Source organism: Rhagoletis pomonella, unplaced genomic scaffold (genome assembly GCF_013731165.1).
Source record: "Rhagoletis pomonella isolate Grant_MI unplaced genomic scaffold, Rhpom_1.0 Rhpom_scaffold_00002, whole genome shotgun sequence".
Taxonomy (NCBI): domain Eukaryota; kingdom Metazoa; phylum Arthropoda; class Insecta; order Diptera; family Tephritidae; genus Rhagoletis; species Rhagoletis pomonella.
Window position 1 is genome coordinate 74,759,845 of NW_023458556.1, and position 18,114 is coordinate 74,777,958.

Genomic DNA, 18,114 nt, shown 5'->3' on the forward strand with positions numbered 1-18,114 from the left:
TTTAAATACTAACAAAATTTCAAGTAAAGCATCTTTAATATCCAAAGTAGATCGCGAAGCAATCGGCTTAACTATAGCAAATTTTGAAAATTTATCCACACAAGTTAAGAAATGCTATTTATCTGTTATGAAAATATCAAGGTGTAGAATTTCGCCAGGATAATTTGGAATTGGAGTTCTACCAATTTCCAAATTTGATGGTTTCCGCTGGTACTTGTTCTCCAAACATATTTTACAATTCGCGATTACTGACTTTAAAGTTTTTTTTTAATATCAGGGAAGTAGTATTCGCTAATAATTTGCTTAAAATTTTCTAGCAAACAACGATGCGCGCGATTATGTTCAACGGTTACTGTTTCAAGTTGATCATCTCTATTTTCAAGTCTACACTGAAAATAAAATCTGCGTAAATATAACGAAAACTTGCGTAAATCTTACAAAATTTGTCGTCATTTTGAGCCACGAAAGTTTTCGTTGATTGTACAAAACCGTTTTCGTACATACTACGAAAATATGAGGCATCAGATTTATAGTACATTTTACGAATGTATTCGTACTATTGACTAAAGAATTTAGTACTATTTACTAAAGAATTTCGTACTATTTACTAACGAATTGCGTACTATTTACTAAAAATATTCGTACTATTTCTTTATTTTTTTACGAAATTCTTGTAAAATGCACAGAATTAATTCGTATATTTAACGAAATAACTTTCGTAAAATCTGCGCTGATTTCGTAGAATGTGCGATTTTGCTTTCATTCTCCACACTGTAAAAAACATATTACGAATTACAACACAACACTTTTATTTTGTTTTTATCGTTAATTTTAAGAGTTTTTGTTTAACAAAAGTTTTGCAAAAACGCATAACATTATTTATTAAAATATAATGAAAGTGTTGTGCTATAATTTAAGTCATGTTTTTTATAGTGTTAACAATAAAAGCAATCATACGTTCTACGAAAGAAGAAGAAGAATTTTCTGACTACACTGTAGTTTAGAATTGATAAAAAAGGTTATTTTACCTATAATAAATTTTAAGTCTTTTATTTATATGCATACGAATAGGTTCTATACTATATATTTTTTATTGCTTAGGCTTCATTCAATAAAGTATATTGATGCAAAGTATTAAACTATGAGACTAAACAAAACTAAATATAATAAGGTATAAAATATGAAAGGATATAAAAAATACTGGTTTTACTTTCTTAAACATTATAATATTTTTATGTAGAGGCACTTGACAGATTCGCAGCTTCATCGATGTTTGTTTCCTTGACGACTATAAATTAAAGGAAAATTATAAGGCGTATGAAAAGCAAGTTTCAGTGAAAAGTCATACATGTACTTACCTTTAATTACACTAAGTAGCGCTCCTGGCTTAGGCTTGCCGTTGATAGGTAACTGATGAAATTGCCTATTTATCAAGTCCCACATTGCAGCGCAAGGCGCAGCGTAGTCGATGTTAAAAACATTGTATGCTTAAAAGCATAGTATATCCACAGCTTTAATATTTAATTTTGTATTTTTTTTTTTATCCATCAAATCCCTTTTTAAAACGTTTAAAATTATGTTATACGTTTCACAGCAGCCAACAATTAATTCAGCAAAGACACGCGATACAAAAACTATGATGAAATATTAAACTGCCGGTAATTGAGTATATTGTACGAAAATATTCGTATGTTGTACGAATTTTAAAAACATGTTTCTGCATTAGTACTTTATACGAAAGTATTAACTAAATTGTACGAATACAGAGATGTAGATTTCGTAAATTTTAAAACCATATATAAATATTACGAATGCCTTCCTACAATATACAAAATTATTCGTACAGAGATTTGTTCAGTGCTTAACGAATGTGTTTCGTAAAATAAACGTATGATTTCGCAAATTGTACTGAAAAAATGCCTTACGAAAGTCCGTTCGTTATATTTACGTATGGTTCGTAAAATCTTGTTTCGTTGTGAAAAATGTATTCGTATTATGAACGGAAGTTTCGTACATTGTACAAAAACCAACACTACGAAAGATTTTCGTAGCACTTTTACGAAATTGTATTTTCAGTGTATCACGAACAATTCTGTATGCCGAAATTTAACGCCTGGAAACGAAGAAACTATAGGGTTTTGAATTTCCGCCAAAGTCCCCAAATCACAGTGAATCGCGTTAGTACTATTTGGATTAACCACATCTTTTAAATATTGTAATAAATTTTCTACAGAAATTAAAACAATAGTATGACGTATAAATTTTTGAAAAACCACGTTTGTGGTTTTAATATAGGAGGGCCCTTTTGTTAAAACCAATTGATTTCTAAATTGGTTGACAGGACACTTAACAGTTTTAATCACATCTGTAGAAGATTCTTCACTTTATTCTGTTTCTAACGAGGTACTGAGGTTATTAATATATTGCCTAGAGAGAGCATCGGCTACTTTATTCTGTTTCCCAGGTTTATAATGAAAAGTTGGCGAAAACTCTTCAATAAATGCACGCCATCTTTTCATTTTGGTGTTAGGATTTTTTTCTGAAATTGAGAATATAAGAGGCTGATGATCAGTAAAGATTCTTACATTTTTTGTACCATATAGATAATGTCGCAGAGTTTTTAATGCCCACACAATAGCCAACATCTCACGTTCGTTTGTAGCATAATTTTGTTCAGTTGAAGAAAGCATACGGGAAATCATTGTTATAGGTCGATTATTTTGAGATAATACCGCTCCCAAGGCATTTGACGAAGCATCAGTTGCTAGCTCAAATGGACAGTTAAAATCTGGATACCGCAGAAGTACATCTTCCGAAGCGAGTATTTTTTGATTTTTGCAAAAGCAGTTATTGCTTCCTGATCAAACCTTATTTTACCATGTTTCGATTTGTTTGTATCAACATGGCCATTCTCACCGCGCAAAAATTTATTTAAAGGTTTTACTATTGCGGCATAATCTTTGACAAACCTGCGATAATATCCAGCTAAACCAAGAAAAGAACGCAAGCCTCGGAGTGTCTCCGGAGTTTTATAATTAATTATATCACGGACCTTATCTGGACAAGTCCGAATACCATTTTGTGCAACCATAAACCCCAAAAACTCAACATATTCCTTAAAAAAATTTGGCTTCTCTGGTGATACCCTCATTCCTGATTTTTAGAATTTTATCTACATCTCTTATGTGCGTATTTTCATCAGATGAGAAAATAATAATATCGTCAATGTAGACATGACAGGTTTTACCTATTTCTTCACGTAAGACATCATCAATTGCACGCTGAAAAATGCTTGGGGCGTTTTTCAACCCGAAAGGTAAACGGCAAAACTCATACTTTCCATTGTTAACACTAAAAGCAGTTTTTTGCCTATCTTTTTCGCATAAGTTTATTCGGTGAAAACCAGATTTCAGGTCTAGAGTTGTGAAGAATCGTGATTTCCCTAAATTTGCTAAAATTACCGAAATATCAGGTATAGGATATTTATCAGATATTGTTTTTTCATTGATTCATCCAAACCCTTTTTGGTTACGACATGTATTGGAGAATTATATGGCGAATACGACTTCCTGATTATTCCATCTTTCAGAAGACTATTTATTTCTTTATTTATGAATTCCGCAGCAGACATTGGATATGGATAACTTCTACTGTAAATCGGCTCATCTGTAGATGTACGAATTGTAGCTTCCACATTTGTATTGAACGGTAAAGCTCGATCTGGATTCGCGAATGCATTTATATTGCTATTAATCATATCACTAAAATGACTACGGATATGAGACGGAACAGAATCCTATGCGAATGTGATCAAGTTCACCTGATTGCAATTAAGATGTTTGATTTCTACCCTACCATTTCGATAGTACAAATATCCAGATTCGGTATAAATTTTCGCGTCAATCTCCCTCAGAAAGTCATATCCAACTATACCGTCAAACGTTTTTAACGTTTTAAGCACATAAAACGCTGAAGTATGATCGAGCAAATTAACTAAACACTTTTGATTTATTAATTTTATTCCGTTTATTGCTTTTAAATTAAACGATTTTTCCATTAATTTAACTCCATGAAGAAATGAAAAATTTTTAATATAATTTTTCGAGGTTCCGGTATCAATTAACAGTCCATTCGCAGTTTCTTTTGTAATGAACGGCAGGAGCGAATTTAGTTTAAACAATTTATTTCATCGCTAAAATCAGAATCTTGAATTTTATATTCATCATTGTATCACTATTTAGACGAAAAAGAGATTCACTATTGTCATTAGTTGTTAAAAATAGATTCATCACAAAGTTGATCTGCTTTTTCAGACATATAATTTACCCGTTGGGTTTTTTGCTGAGGCCTATCAAAAGAGCCAGATTGTTCCCTAGGACGCTTAAATGGTTGTCCTCGAATAGGCAAATGCTGTGGTTAAGCCACAGTAACATTTTGACTTTGACTCTGATGATTATTTCCTAATGTCCTTTGTTTATTAAACGATGAACCTGGATCGACTTCCATTGCCTCTGGTTTATTGTTGAAATATAAACTCGGTAACGGACTGCGATTATACTGAGGTCCAGATGAACGGACTTTATTTGGTATAACCATTCTTCCCATAGCAAAAGTATTTGCGAAATCATAACGTTTATGATTTGTTTCTAATTCTTGGGCGATAGCTAATGCCGTCGAAAGGTCCTTTGGCCTCGAGGAAAAAAGAATATCGCATAAGGGACGACGAAGCATAGAGATAAAAACACGAAGTGCGTTTTCTCTAGCTCGTTCATTTAATGCATCTATTACTTCACAGTTATTATTATAAGTCATTATATGTTTATTTATGATAAGAGTCAAATGCTCTTCAACTTTATCATAATAACCTGTAATAGAAAGATCACCTTGTCTGAGGATACTCAATTCATTTTCTAGAACATATATGGGTCTTTTATCTGCGTACGTCTGGTCAAGTCTTGCGATAATTGCTTTAAAATTCAGAACAGTGTTAAAGGATGACAACGTCATATTGGCAGAACCAGTAATCCTATTTCTAAGGATACCTAAAGCTACATAGTATCTTTCTGATCCTTCATTATAGTACTTCATAGCAAAATTAGCAGCAGAGCGCCAAGCCGGGTAGGAAGATGCGTCACCACTAAACTCTGGTAAAGACTTAACTAAATCCAAACTACAATTTCCTGAATCAATTGTAGGATTTATTGCGACTGGCGTATAAACTTCTACACTTGGTATTTCTAATCGACCAAGAGCCAAAGTAAGCGTATCAAGTTTAGCCGCTAATTCTTGCCTAGCATATTCGCTTGCCTCTATTTTCTCAGCTAATTCGTGTCTGGTATTATCATTTGCTATTTTTATGATTTCTAATACTTGTTCCCGCGATAAACTCATTTTATTAAATATTTTAAAAATAGGTAAATTATCTAAATTAATTAAATCACAATATCACGATTCGAAAAAAATATTTTCCTTTTCAAAAATGCTTTCAATAAAAAACAAAATCTCTTTAAAATGCTTGCGCAATACCTTAAAAGTATTTGCAATCCTTTCGCAGGATATTAAAATTAAAAAATATATATATTTTTTTACAGGATAGTAATTTTACTGATTTATAACAAAAACGTATCAATTTTGATTTTTACTTACAGTTTAATTTAAGTTTCAAGGGTAATAGATTTTAAAAACTTTCCTCCTTAGGAAACCGGATTTGATTGTTGAAATTTACTGAATCTGATGAAAAATTTTTATAGATTGAAGAAATTGATTGAAGATGTATATTTGCAGGATTCTTTTATAGCTTAAATTTTTTGGAATTTAATATTGATTGTAGAAGAAATTGATTGAAGAATGCAAATTGTATTCTATGGAGCTTAATATTGATCGCAGAAAAATTCAATACTAATTGCAGAAATTGATTGAAGAATTCAAATTATATTTAATATTTAGCTTTAAATTATAGTATGTGGTAGAAAAACTGCAGCGATAAAAATTTCACGACATACAGGAGTTGATAGTAGGTTATATTCTTCCTTACAGGAATTGATGATTAAATTTTCAGAATTCAAATAAATTTTGTTGATAAATATTCCTTACAGGAAACTTTTTTTGTATGCGGTTTAAGGATCTGGTTCCTTACAGGACCGTGATTATTTAGGATTCTATTATCCTCTTTATGAAATTCCTTAAAAAAACACACCGGCAGCCCCACGTTGGGTGCCACTTAAAAAACTTCGAAATTAATTTAAATTTCAATAACCGATCTTGTCGGGTTCGTAACAAATTTTATTCTAAAAACAAATTTCAAAATTTTTCATTTTACATTTTACATGAAAATATAATATTCAAAGCAACTTCTAATTCTTCTGAAGATAGTGCCATAAGCATTCAGTAGAATACCTTAACTTGCTCAAGTGCGCTCGGGTATAAAACTAAAAATTAAGGAAAACAGAATAACCTAAATGTAATTCGAACTAAAAGGGTAGAATCTTGATAGAAAAAAATATATATATCCTTAAGCAAATGTATGTATATTAGACTGGATCACTCCCCATACAAACAAAAACTCGGTACTGTTTTTCAACCGGAATTATAGAATCTATTATATTTTAAGACATTCAACGAAATATTTCGGAAAAATATTATACCTTATCAAGAGTTTCGCCTGAAAAAAAAATTCACCCGAAAATGTGTCATCCGCCCATAGTAAAACCATGGAAACCAAAAGTGAAAAGTGAACCGGTTCGGGGAAAATGAAACTCATGATAAGGCTGATTAAGATTTACGTAATCTGGATCGATTTAATTAAAAATGTTTCCAAAAATTTAGTTCTTGTGAATAAAAACTCTTTTTTTAAGTATTTCTTTTTTCAAAAAATCAGCTTAGATGACGAGACAGCTTAAGCTTATAAAATTTGCTTATAAATAAATAACTGACGTCCGAGAGAAATCTGAAAACGCAATTTTACTGCATATATTTGGCCCATGGCTTCGCAAATATATTGATTTTTTTGTGTGTACAATTGCATGTCGCACGGTGTTATGTGTATGTAGCTATACATATCGTCGTTTAAAGTGCAAAACCGCGTATCAACAAAATGCAAAACCGCGTATCAGCAAAATGCAAAACCGCGTATGTGAAGTTGTAGAAATTACTTTCTAGAGCGTAAAAACACTCATATTTCAAAATGGTTCTCTTTTTTTATAAAGCAATCGCATTTCTGGCTAATATATTTCAGGACAAAAATATTTTCGAAAAGCGTTGCCACCTGTTTGAAAATTTAACTAAATGAAATCGATAAAATAAATGAATTGCGAAGGACATTAAGGCACGTTAAAAAAATTAGAGGTATCTGCATTATATTTAACACCACATAAAAAACAACGCTTCGGGCGTTGCATTTTTAACACCATATAAACCGCACAACACTACAAAAATTTAAATATTAATTGAAATTTGTTATTAACGAACAATTAAATAAAATAATGTAAACAAAAATATTTTTTTAAAAACAAGCTTTTATTTAGCATGTACAATCAAAGGAATAAAATAAAGTAGTGTAACAAAAGCTTTTTTAGCAAGCAAATTTTGTCAAAACTGCACTAAAATGAATAAAATAAAGTAAGTTAAGGTCTCGTTAAAGTTACTAAAAGCCATTTAGTGAAAGGAGTTATTCAAACTCTAATGAAAATTACTAACAATTTGTACTAATTTAGTCGGTTTTTAAAAAAGTTTGTCGCGCGAATAGCAAACCGGCATCTAAATATCTGCATACGTAACCAATTATGCATGTACGCTGAATTCGCTGACAAGCATTTTTAAAAACGAAGTAAATTAGTACAAATTGTTAATAATTTTCATTAGAGTTTGAATAACTCCTTTCACTAGATGGCTTTTAGTAACTTTATTGAGACCTTAACTCATTTTATTTTATTCATTTTAGTGCAGTTTTAACAAAATTTGCTTGCTAAAAAATCTTTTGTTACACTACTTTATTTTACTCCTTTGATTGTACATGCTAAATAAAAGCTTGTTTTTAAAAAATATTTTTTTTACTTTATTTTATTTTATAATTTTTAGTCCATTTATAAAAGCGTTGTTTATTAAAAAGTGTTATTTTATTTTATGTACAAAATTTTGCAATAGATATTAAAATAATTCAACTTGCAATGAAAGAGAACAGAGACTTGGCAAGCAAAATGTTTGCTTACGTTTTGTATAAACATATGTACATATGTACATAGAGCAGCAGTTAATTTTATTTAAAGAAATGGTGTGTCGTCCATTTGCGCTGTAGCATGGCATACATTTAGGCGCAATATTTAACTTCTACTGGCGGGCACACATCTGGAGTCTTAATTGTATGTCCTTGAGATGATGCCTACATCGAGGTTCATATCTAGACTAGGAATAGCTTTGCTACACCCCCCGCGACGCCTCAGCAGCTTAACAATTTTATAGTGCTTTTACGTTCTTTGGCAAATTTCGCTCTGTTAGCCATAAATCTTACTATTTTTTTACCGCTTTTGTATCAAGACCCCTGGACCATATGGAGAATTCATTTACATTTTAAATTGAATTGTCATCGTGATTGGAACTATGCTGAAAATTTCAAGTCTCTAACTTGTCGGGAAGCCAGTTTAAAATCGATTGGAAATTTCCGCGATTTGCGCGGGATGATTAAGTTGTCGGCGAATTCAGCGTACATGCATAATTGGTTAGGTATGTATGTATGCAGATATTTAAATGCCGGTTTGCTATTCGCGCGACAAGCTTTTTTTAAAAACGAAGTAAATTAGTACAAATTGTTAGTAATTTCCATTAGAATGTGAATAACTCCTTTCACTAAATGGCTTTTAGTAACTTTAACGAGACCTTAACTTATTTTATTTTATTCATTTGCAGTTTTGACAAAATTTTCTTGCTAAAAAATCTTTTGTTACACTACTTTATTTTATTCCTTTGATTGTACATGTTAAATAAAAGCTTGTTTTTAAAAAATGTGTTTTTTTAACATTATTTTATTTTCTAATTTTTAGTCCATTTATAAAAGCGTTGTATATTAAAAAGTGTTATTTTATTTTATATACAAAATTTTGCAATAGATATTAAAATAATTCAACTTGCAATGAAAGAGAACAGAAGACTTGGCAAGCAAAATGTTTGCTTAGGTTTTGTAGAAACATACACATGTACATATGGCAGCAGTTAATTTTAAAAAAAAAAAGGAACAGTCCAGCGCCTTCGTCTTGGTCTGCAGGCTGTATCGGAGATACACCCGCTAAATTTAAACGTAGAATACGTGGTATGGTTAAGAGCATATCCAAGTCAAAAACGAAAGCACAAACTAAGAAAAAAATATCGATAACAAAAGCGATAATAAAATCGATAACAATATCGATAAAAATATCGATAACAAAATCGTTAACTAAATCGATTACAAAATCGATAAAAAATCGATTACAAAATCTATCGAAAAATCGATTACCAAATCGATAACAAAATCGATTCCAAAGTCAATAACAAAATTGATAACAAAATCTATCAAAAAATTCATTACAAAATCGGTAATAAATTCGATAAAAAAATCGATAAAACTATCGATAACAAAAGCGATGGCAATATCGATAGCAAAATCGGTAAAAAAACCGATAAAAATACCGACAACAAAAGCGATAACAATATCTATAGAAAAATCGATAAAAATATTGATGACAAAAGCGACAAAAATATCGATAACAAAAGCGATAACAATATCGATAGCAAAATTGTTAAAACAATCAAGAAAAATATCGATAACAAAACCGATAAATAATCAATAATAAAATCAATAACAGAATCGATTACAAAATCGATAACAAAATCGATAAAAATATCGATCATTATATCGATAAGTTCCGAAAATATCGATAGCAAAATCAATAACAACATCGATACAAATTTCGATAACAAAATCGGTGAAAATATCGGTAACAAAACCGATAAAAATATCGATGGCAAAATCGATTAAAATATCGGCAACAAAATCTATAAAAATATCGATAACAAAATCGATAGCAAAATCGATAACAAAATCGATAAAAATATCGATAACAAAACCAAACAGATCCACATTAACTGAAACTTTCATATGTACGTATATATGCATTTACATATGTACATACGCTGCGATCAAAAGCCGCATTACATACGCATACATACTTTTTGTCTCCTTCCCACACTTCCAACATATGCACGTGTTTGCAAAATGATGACGAGGTGATTTTGTATGGAAAATCATTTATGCCCATATATTTGAATAAAATAAACATATATAGAAGATATCAACCAATACTTCCCATATACCAAACGAAAGGAAAACTCTTGAATTTTTGATTAAAGAAAACAAAAACAAAATCATTCAAGCGGTTTTCGAGCATTTTGGTAATGAAAAAAATTTGCAAATTTTTTCAACAATTTTTTGCCTTAAAATGCTTAATATTTGTTAAATTTATATAAAATTTGTACCCGATAATATTTCTACTGCTCCAAAGAACCTATATCCCGAAAATGAAAGTTATATATGCCAACAATAAGTTGCTAGAGCACTTTAAAGGCTCAAAATTGACCCCAAAATAAGGCAATGTTTACCGTTGTTTTTACGACAGAAACCGAATTGGTTATTTACAAAAATGAATCTGTCGACAGGTTTGGAATTTTATCTTTGAAACGCCACACTTTTCTTTGAAATCGCTTTATTAGTTCTCGTGCAATAAGCGTTTTTGTGAAGCTCTAAAAATTACAACTACAACATTTGAACATAGCCCCCATACCTTAAGGTAAGACGTATTCTACGTCAAAAATGGCGTGTCGCCCATTTCCGCTGTAGCATATGTAAATGGCATATATTTAGGCGCAATATTTAACTTCTTCTGTCGGGGCGACATCTGGAGTCTTCTAATTCCTACAACGAGGTTCATATCTAGACTAGGTTGATATTTAGAATTTGCCACACATAGCTTTGCTACACTATCGCCGGCAGTTTTAACAATTTTATAGTGGTTTTACGTTCTTTGGCAAATTACGCTCTGTTACCCATAAATCTTACTATTTTTTGACCGCCTTTGAATCAAGACCCCTGGACCATATGGGGAATTTATTTATATTTTAAATTGCATTGTCGACGTGATTGGAACTATGCTGAAAATTTCAAGTCTCTAACTTGTCGGGAAGTTAGTTTAAAATCGATTGGAAATTTTCGCGATTTCCGCGGGATGACCAAGTTAAATAAAATCTTATAACGAGCAGAAGGTGGTAACACTAGTCCTCCATCTGAATGTAAAGCAGTGGATCGTCGCTTCTTTTCATATATATAATAATAATAATAATAATAAAAGCTTATAAAAAGCGGATTTTCGGCCCGCGCTAGTGTACACTACACACCCCTATTTAAGAACCTTAAAAATATTCACGATGTCTCATCTAAATCTGTCCAGCCGCTCCTAAGTGAAGAGAGGGCTCGCATGGTATTGGTCTTTCATTTCATCAAATTTCAAATCACACTGTACCATTACAGGGTTCCAACTTTAAAAAATAAAACCTTATTGCACACCCTCGGGCCCTATTCTTTAATATCACATCTTATGTTTGAAATTTAAAATAACAGTGTAGATATGAGAAAAATATAGATTATGGCATGGCTGCTAAAACAAAAAATCGTCCAAGTTCATGTCTTCAATTTCCAGCCATTCAGAAAAAAAAACACGATATTCTCATCAGTCTAGACTAAAGTAAAAATTTAAGTTTGCCAAGATTCTCTGACATTCTCACCACACAAAAACAAAACCAAAATAAATGTAGTTTCTTGAAGAATTCGCCTTGGTCTCGTGTGTTATTTTGTGCTAATGGCGCTAGCGCTTTTCGTACATTGAAGTTAGGGTGGCAACTCCGGCTACGGTTTTAATGCAATATGTCTAGTATGCGATTAATTTCATATACACTTGTGGTCAACTGATGAAGTCAAGTTACATTTTGACTAGTTTTGGCTATTTTTCTTTTGTTTATTTAATGTTTATATGTTTTTATAAAATTTTAGCACTTTACCTAACCAGCGCCGCATAAATCCACATTTCAAAATTCGTACAAAAATTATGAAAACTCAACAAACTTTAACATTTCCACCCATGGTACAATAAATACAGGTATTGTCTTCCCAGAGAGCGCATCTTCCGATCTGCCTTATTTGAAAAACATCATTGTTGCCCACGTATGTACACGTATTTTTTAAACAATTTTTGCAGAGGACTTATTTAATTTGCAAAAGCCGAAAAAATGTTTGCTTAGTAATTAAAATTAAAATTTGTATGGCTCACTTCATTTCAAATGATTTTTCTTTTGTTTTGAAAATTATAAAAATAAAATTGAGCGAAAACAAAAAGCAAAGCGAAATAAAAGTACAAGAATCAACATTGAACTGCGTCAAAAAGAGAATAAGGGAGCACGAATTTCGAAGGGAAGCAAAACTCTCTGGGAAGACAATACCTGTAATTACTGTACCATGATTTGCACCCAAAATTTTTTAACTTTTTATTTAGAATTTTTAGAAAAATTTCGGGTATACAGTTTTGTAGCTCATTAAATGTTAGTAGGTTCAAGTGCAAATTTCAAGACGCTAGAAAATCGAGTTATTTTTAACAATTTTCTGTTGATGGTGCTAGGTATTTTCACCCATACAAATGAAATTGTCGTGCACAGGGCCGGCCGCAGGATTTCTTTTTGAGTATAATTGTGAACATAAATAATTCACCACAACTCAAACAAGTCTCATGATGTTATTTACTAAATTATTCTGCTTTCAATAGTGCGATTCGCCGTGGTACACACATTCACATACACATTCTTTTAATACTGAGTCAACATTAAAACCCAGATGGCGATGAATATTGAGGGAAGCTAGCACATCGAGACGATCTTCTTCCATAGTTGATCTCAAATAAGTTTTTAGGCGGAGCAAAGTTGAAAACGTTCTTTCATTTGTGGCAGTCGTATACGGTCCCTCCAGTACTGCTGGAGTCAATCGCTACTTTTGAACCGCTTCTGCACCGACTCTTAGGCACATGGTAGTGCAGAGTCGAGCCAGATAGCGAAAAACTACGACAGAGGGCGCCCATAAATAACGCAAGTGACTACTTTAGTAACTCCCGGTAGTACAGAGAGAGCCGATTGTGACTACCGCCTAGGACATTGCCTTGTAAAAGTAATCGATGAAATACACTGCAAGTAGTCGGTCGGTAATTGACGGAGTTTACAAGGTAGCTACCGATTCATCAGTCCTGTAGTCGCTCCCCCGTACTGCTGGGGTAAAACAATTACGACTCTAAGTACTTGATGAACATTTGGAAAGGCATCGGAGTTAAAAATATCCAAAGCTTCAAATAAATTTTGAATATTTAAACCAACGATGCGTTTTCTCCATAGTTAAACTTAACTTGAGCATATTTCTGGCACCGAATCATGTAAAATGGATATATATTTCTAAAACAGTTCACAACAATAAATCATGAATTTAGTGTTTTGTCAGGAAAGAGGCAAGCAAAATTAGAAAAAATATCCCAGTGTTTTAGAAATCGATTTTGCAAATGCGCAATGAAAAGATCTAGGTACAGTATGTAAATCACGATTCGGTAATACTCTTGAAAATGCTTCCGAGTGATTTGAATCTGTTGTGTTTCGTTACCTTGTATGATCGAAACTAAACGACACCGAAACGTTTGGTATTTCTTATATTTTGGTTTATTTTTCGAAAGTCACAAAAAAAGGATCTCAGCGGAAAAAAAGTGTTTTCAAGTAATTCAAATCTTTTATACCATGTATATGAAGACTTTCATAATTTTACCTCTCGAAACTTATTGAGGCATGTTCATAGTCGAAATAAAGTCGACTCTTAGGCTAGTTATAGCTTCTTGACATAATTTTCAATGGAATCACTGCCAATATAGACCGAGAACCTTCTCAGTCGCCAGACCTTCTTTGCTAGCAATCAATTTCGTATCTTCTGCGCCACCCAAAGCTGCAACTACCTCTGGTGAATTTGAAGCGAAATTTCGGAGCTCGAAACCGGCGTCCAGATGAATGGCTCGAACTTCTTGCGCGATGGAGATGGCTTCTGCAGGCGAGTCGAAAGCATCAACGAAGTCGTCGACATAGTGGTAGGCCAATATTGATTGCACCGCTCGGCTTGTGGCGTTAATGCGATGCTCGAGCGTATTTCTAGTTTTGACATAGTGCGCTGCACATGGCGAGCAAGCAGCGCCAAATGTCATAACGCACATCTCGTATACGTCCGGTTGCCTACCACTATCGCCGTTGCGCCAAAGAAATCGTTGGGCGCACCTGTCTTCGGGTTGCATCAACACCTGGTGAAACATTTCCTTAATGTCCCCAGATACTCCGACTGCTCCTTCGCGAAAATGGAAGAGAATCGACGGCAGAGGTCGATACTCTTGCGGACCCTTCAGCAGCATGGAGTTCAAAGAGACGCCGTTGACCTCAGCTGCCGCGTCGAACACCATACGTATCTTCGATGGCTTATTGGCATTCACCACGGCAAAATGTGGTAAATACCAAGTGTGAGGCTTTACCACTGAGGCTTCCGATGGGTCGAGCTTGCGTGCATACCGCTTTGCAATATAGGAGTCCATCGTTGCTTTGTAAGCTGCTGCGAAGCCTGCGTCTCGGCTCATGCGCCTCTCGATACCCACCAGTCTTTTTAGCGCCATGAAGTAACTATTAGGTAGATAGAAGTCATCTCGCTTCCAGATAAGACCTGTTTGGAATCTAGCATCAACGCGACGTGTGACCGAATCTAAAATAGACTTGGCACGACTATCAGCTGCGCTCTCGATTGCTGGTGACGAGCGCACCCCGAAATTTTCGACAGCAAAGTAGCCAGCAACCAGGTCATGCAGGGATTCATCGCTCGCAGAATTGATAAGTAGGCAAGAAGGCGTAGCTGGCAGGCGTTCACTTGTTGGCCCAAACACCACCCAGCCCAATTCGGTGTTGGCGGCGAAAGGACCATTTGTTCTCATCCTCAAAGTAGTTGATGGCAGGCCTAAATGGCAGTGGTCGAGACCAATGAGAAGCTTTGGCATCACCCCGATGTATGGCTGAACTGGCAACTGACGTTTGTACTTGTCGTCGCAGTGTAAGTCTGCTCTGCATAAACTTTGTGAAGGCAACTGTAGATTCGACACCGCATACACATTTCGAAGCGTGTGCTTCTTCTTCATGCCGCATCCACTAATAGACAAGCTTACCAAGATCGAAGGCTCTTGCGCTGAGCGACCACCAAACCATTGTATGTTAAGGCGCTGTTGTTGTCCTTGCAGTCCCAACTCCAGGGCTAGTCCGTTGTCCAGCATCGTGACTGAGGAGCCTTCATCCAGCAATGCGTATGTGTCGATGCTCTTGTGATTTCCATATAAAGTGACCGGTAGTATACGAAACAACAGCTTACCTTCAAATGCGTTAGCGGAGCAGCTTAGAACAGCAGCTTCTGCGTCACTCGTTGAATGCTGGCGTTGAGATACTTGTTGCGCTGGCGTATGACTACTGCTGTGCTGTTGGCGTGCCGCACGCTGCGATAGTGCTTCACCCCCATTGCGACTAGGTGGTGGTTCTGGATGCGAGTTATTCATACTGCCTGAAACCTCATGAAGCAGTTTGTTGTGCATTCGAGGGCACCCATTGATGGAGCACGGTTTCCTTCGATGGCAATCACGTGTCGAGTGACCGGCTTGCAGGCAGGCGAAACATAAGCGACGTGATTTTGCTTCCTTCCATCGGTCTGCTACTGTTGACTCAATAAAGCGTTTGCACTCAATTGCTGTGTGAGCACCCTGACAGATTGGGCATCTTCGTGTATGCTGCTTTTTATCTACATGTAGGACCACTCTACGCTTCGAATCTCGTCCGTGCTCCTCGTCATAAACAATACAGATCACGTTGGCAAGTGAACTGATCCATTCGCTAAAGTGGACCACAGTGGCCCGAGGCTTTATTGTAGATGCAAAGGTACCCCACTCAATCCGCTTACTCACAGGCAATTTTCCAATGAGCTCATCGAGAAGAGTCGGGTTAGAAAGCTGATATTCACCATTGGCAGACTGAAGAAAGGCGCAGATGTTCTTCACCTTCGTGGCGAATGGAATCAGTTTCCCGATCGCATTTTCGGAAATAGGGGCAATCTCGCGCACTTGAGCCAACTGGCTGCGTATGAGCTGCTCCGGCCGGCCAAACCTGAACTGTAACTGGTCGATGATGCAGCTGACGTTGCTGGGATGAATGAGCAGCGATTTCACCACTTCGCGTGCCTCGCCCTTCAAGCACTTCCGTAGCCTCTGGTTGTTCTCGAAGTTGGTGTAGCCGTAGGCCGCTGTTGACTCAACGAACGCTGCGTGGAATATAGGCCAGTCCTCGGCCTTTCCACCAAATTCTGGCAAATCAATTATCTTGCTTAACACCCTAGAATCGTGAGGCAAGAACTGCATGTTCCCATAACCCGTGTAGGCAGAAGCGGACTGAAAGGGAACGTGAGACGAACGGTTGGAAATTGGCTCAACAGGAGCAGTTGAGGCAGCGTTCATATAATGCGGTGTAGATGTGATACTGAAAGCGTCTGATGGCATGTTGGCTGAATTGTACACGGTAGTTGTACTGACTGGCGGCAGATAACGGGCTTCGGCGACTGTTGGCCCCGCATCTGTATGCACAGTTACCGGCTGCGTGGATTGCGGTTGTGTTGACGGCAACGTAGGCGACGGCTGCGCTGCAACGTCGCTGTGTATCGTGGCAGCGCTGCTACCGTTATCACCGTTACCTTGGAGCGCCACTTTCATCATTTCGAACTGCGTATCACGTTCCTTTAGCATTCTTTCTAGCAAAGCGATTCGCCTTTCCATTGCCAAGAGATCATTTTCTGGTCGAGATTTGATAGTCGAGGAGCCTTTGGGTACTCCAGACGCTGTGGAGGTAGGAACCTTCTTGACGGTTCCAGTGCCAGTAGGGGCGGCGTTGCTTGGTTCCCTGGCTGGGACAACATTGGGGGCTACGGTCACATTGGGAGCAGTATTGGTGGGTTCCCTCACTGAGGTAACCTTAGTGGCTCCGATGGCAGATGAAGCTGTAGTACTGGCTTCCATAGCCGGGAGGTTCTTCGTGGCTCCGGCTGGAGATGGAGCTGGAGCAGCAACGCTAAAATCCCTGGCTGGGGTATTAGCATTTCCAATGGTAGTGGTGGAGGCCCTGGCTGGGGCTCCGCTGGTAGTCGCAGTAACAAGTACTTCGGAGGTTGAAGCGGCGTTTGATGCAGTGGTATTGCTTTCACTGCTGGCTTGGCTGGTGGCGTCGTTGGAATCGTTTTCCGCATTTGAGCGGGTGCACCGGCGTGGAAGTTCACGTGTCATCTTCCAAGACAAAAAACAATAAAATCGATGGCGTGATGCAAATGTTACGTATGGCAAGTCGCTTTAAATATTTGCAATAAAGGTGAAACTGCTGCCGCTGCGATAAACGTAAATTATGCGCCAACACCCAACGAAGGCTTTCCAGATTATACTGCGACTGCGAAATAAAGCTTGTTAGCCACCGTATACAATAAATAAAACACTGGCGAATTTAACTGGAAAATCGGGCTCGATAAATATGGCGCCGTTTATTTCTGTGTAAAAGAATTTATAAGTTTAACAATTTGACAATTTTTAAACGCAAATATACTCACCGCAGTGTGTCCCTCTCCTTTGCTTGACGACGGCTAACAAAAATTTTGTGCGCGCTGATGCTGGTGGAAACCTTTTATTTCCATTGCGCAAACGGTTTTACACGAAGGCTCAAGCGAATATGCATCCAAAGAGCAAAGGAGAATGACGCAGTAATTTTAACACGAACAATTACAAAGAATACGAATAACGGAAATAAGAACTAAATATTGTGATATTTGCTGCAGATGTGCATCTTCCTGAAGATGTGCAAACGTTGTTGCCATCGAGTATTAACCCATAGAAAGGGCGTGCTGTGACAGTGATGAACTTGGATTTTGAGACTATTTGGTATTCAGTACGATGTCTCACGTCTCTAGTC

General features: G+C 35.9%; 1 protein-coding gene across 1 annotated transcript; it reads right to left on the bottom strand.

The window, feature by feature from the left end:
* Positions 1-13,958: 13,958 nt before the first annotated feature.
* Positions 13,959-17,899, bottom strand: LOC118754855. Its single transcript, XM_036489731.1, has 2 exons — positions 17,756-17,899; positions 13,959-17,695 (listed from the first exon to the last, which is right to left on the bottom strand). The coding sequence occupies exon 2, from the start codon at positions 17,439-17,441 to the stop codon at positions 13,959-13,961; it is 3,483 nt and encodes a 1,160-aa protein (XP_036345624.1). The 5' UTR covers positions 17,442-17,695; positions 17,756-17,899.
* Positions 17,900-18,114: the final 215 nt, after the last annotated feature.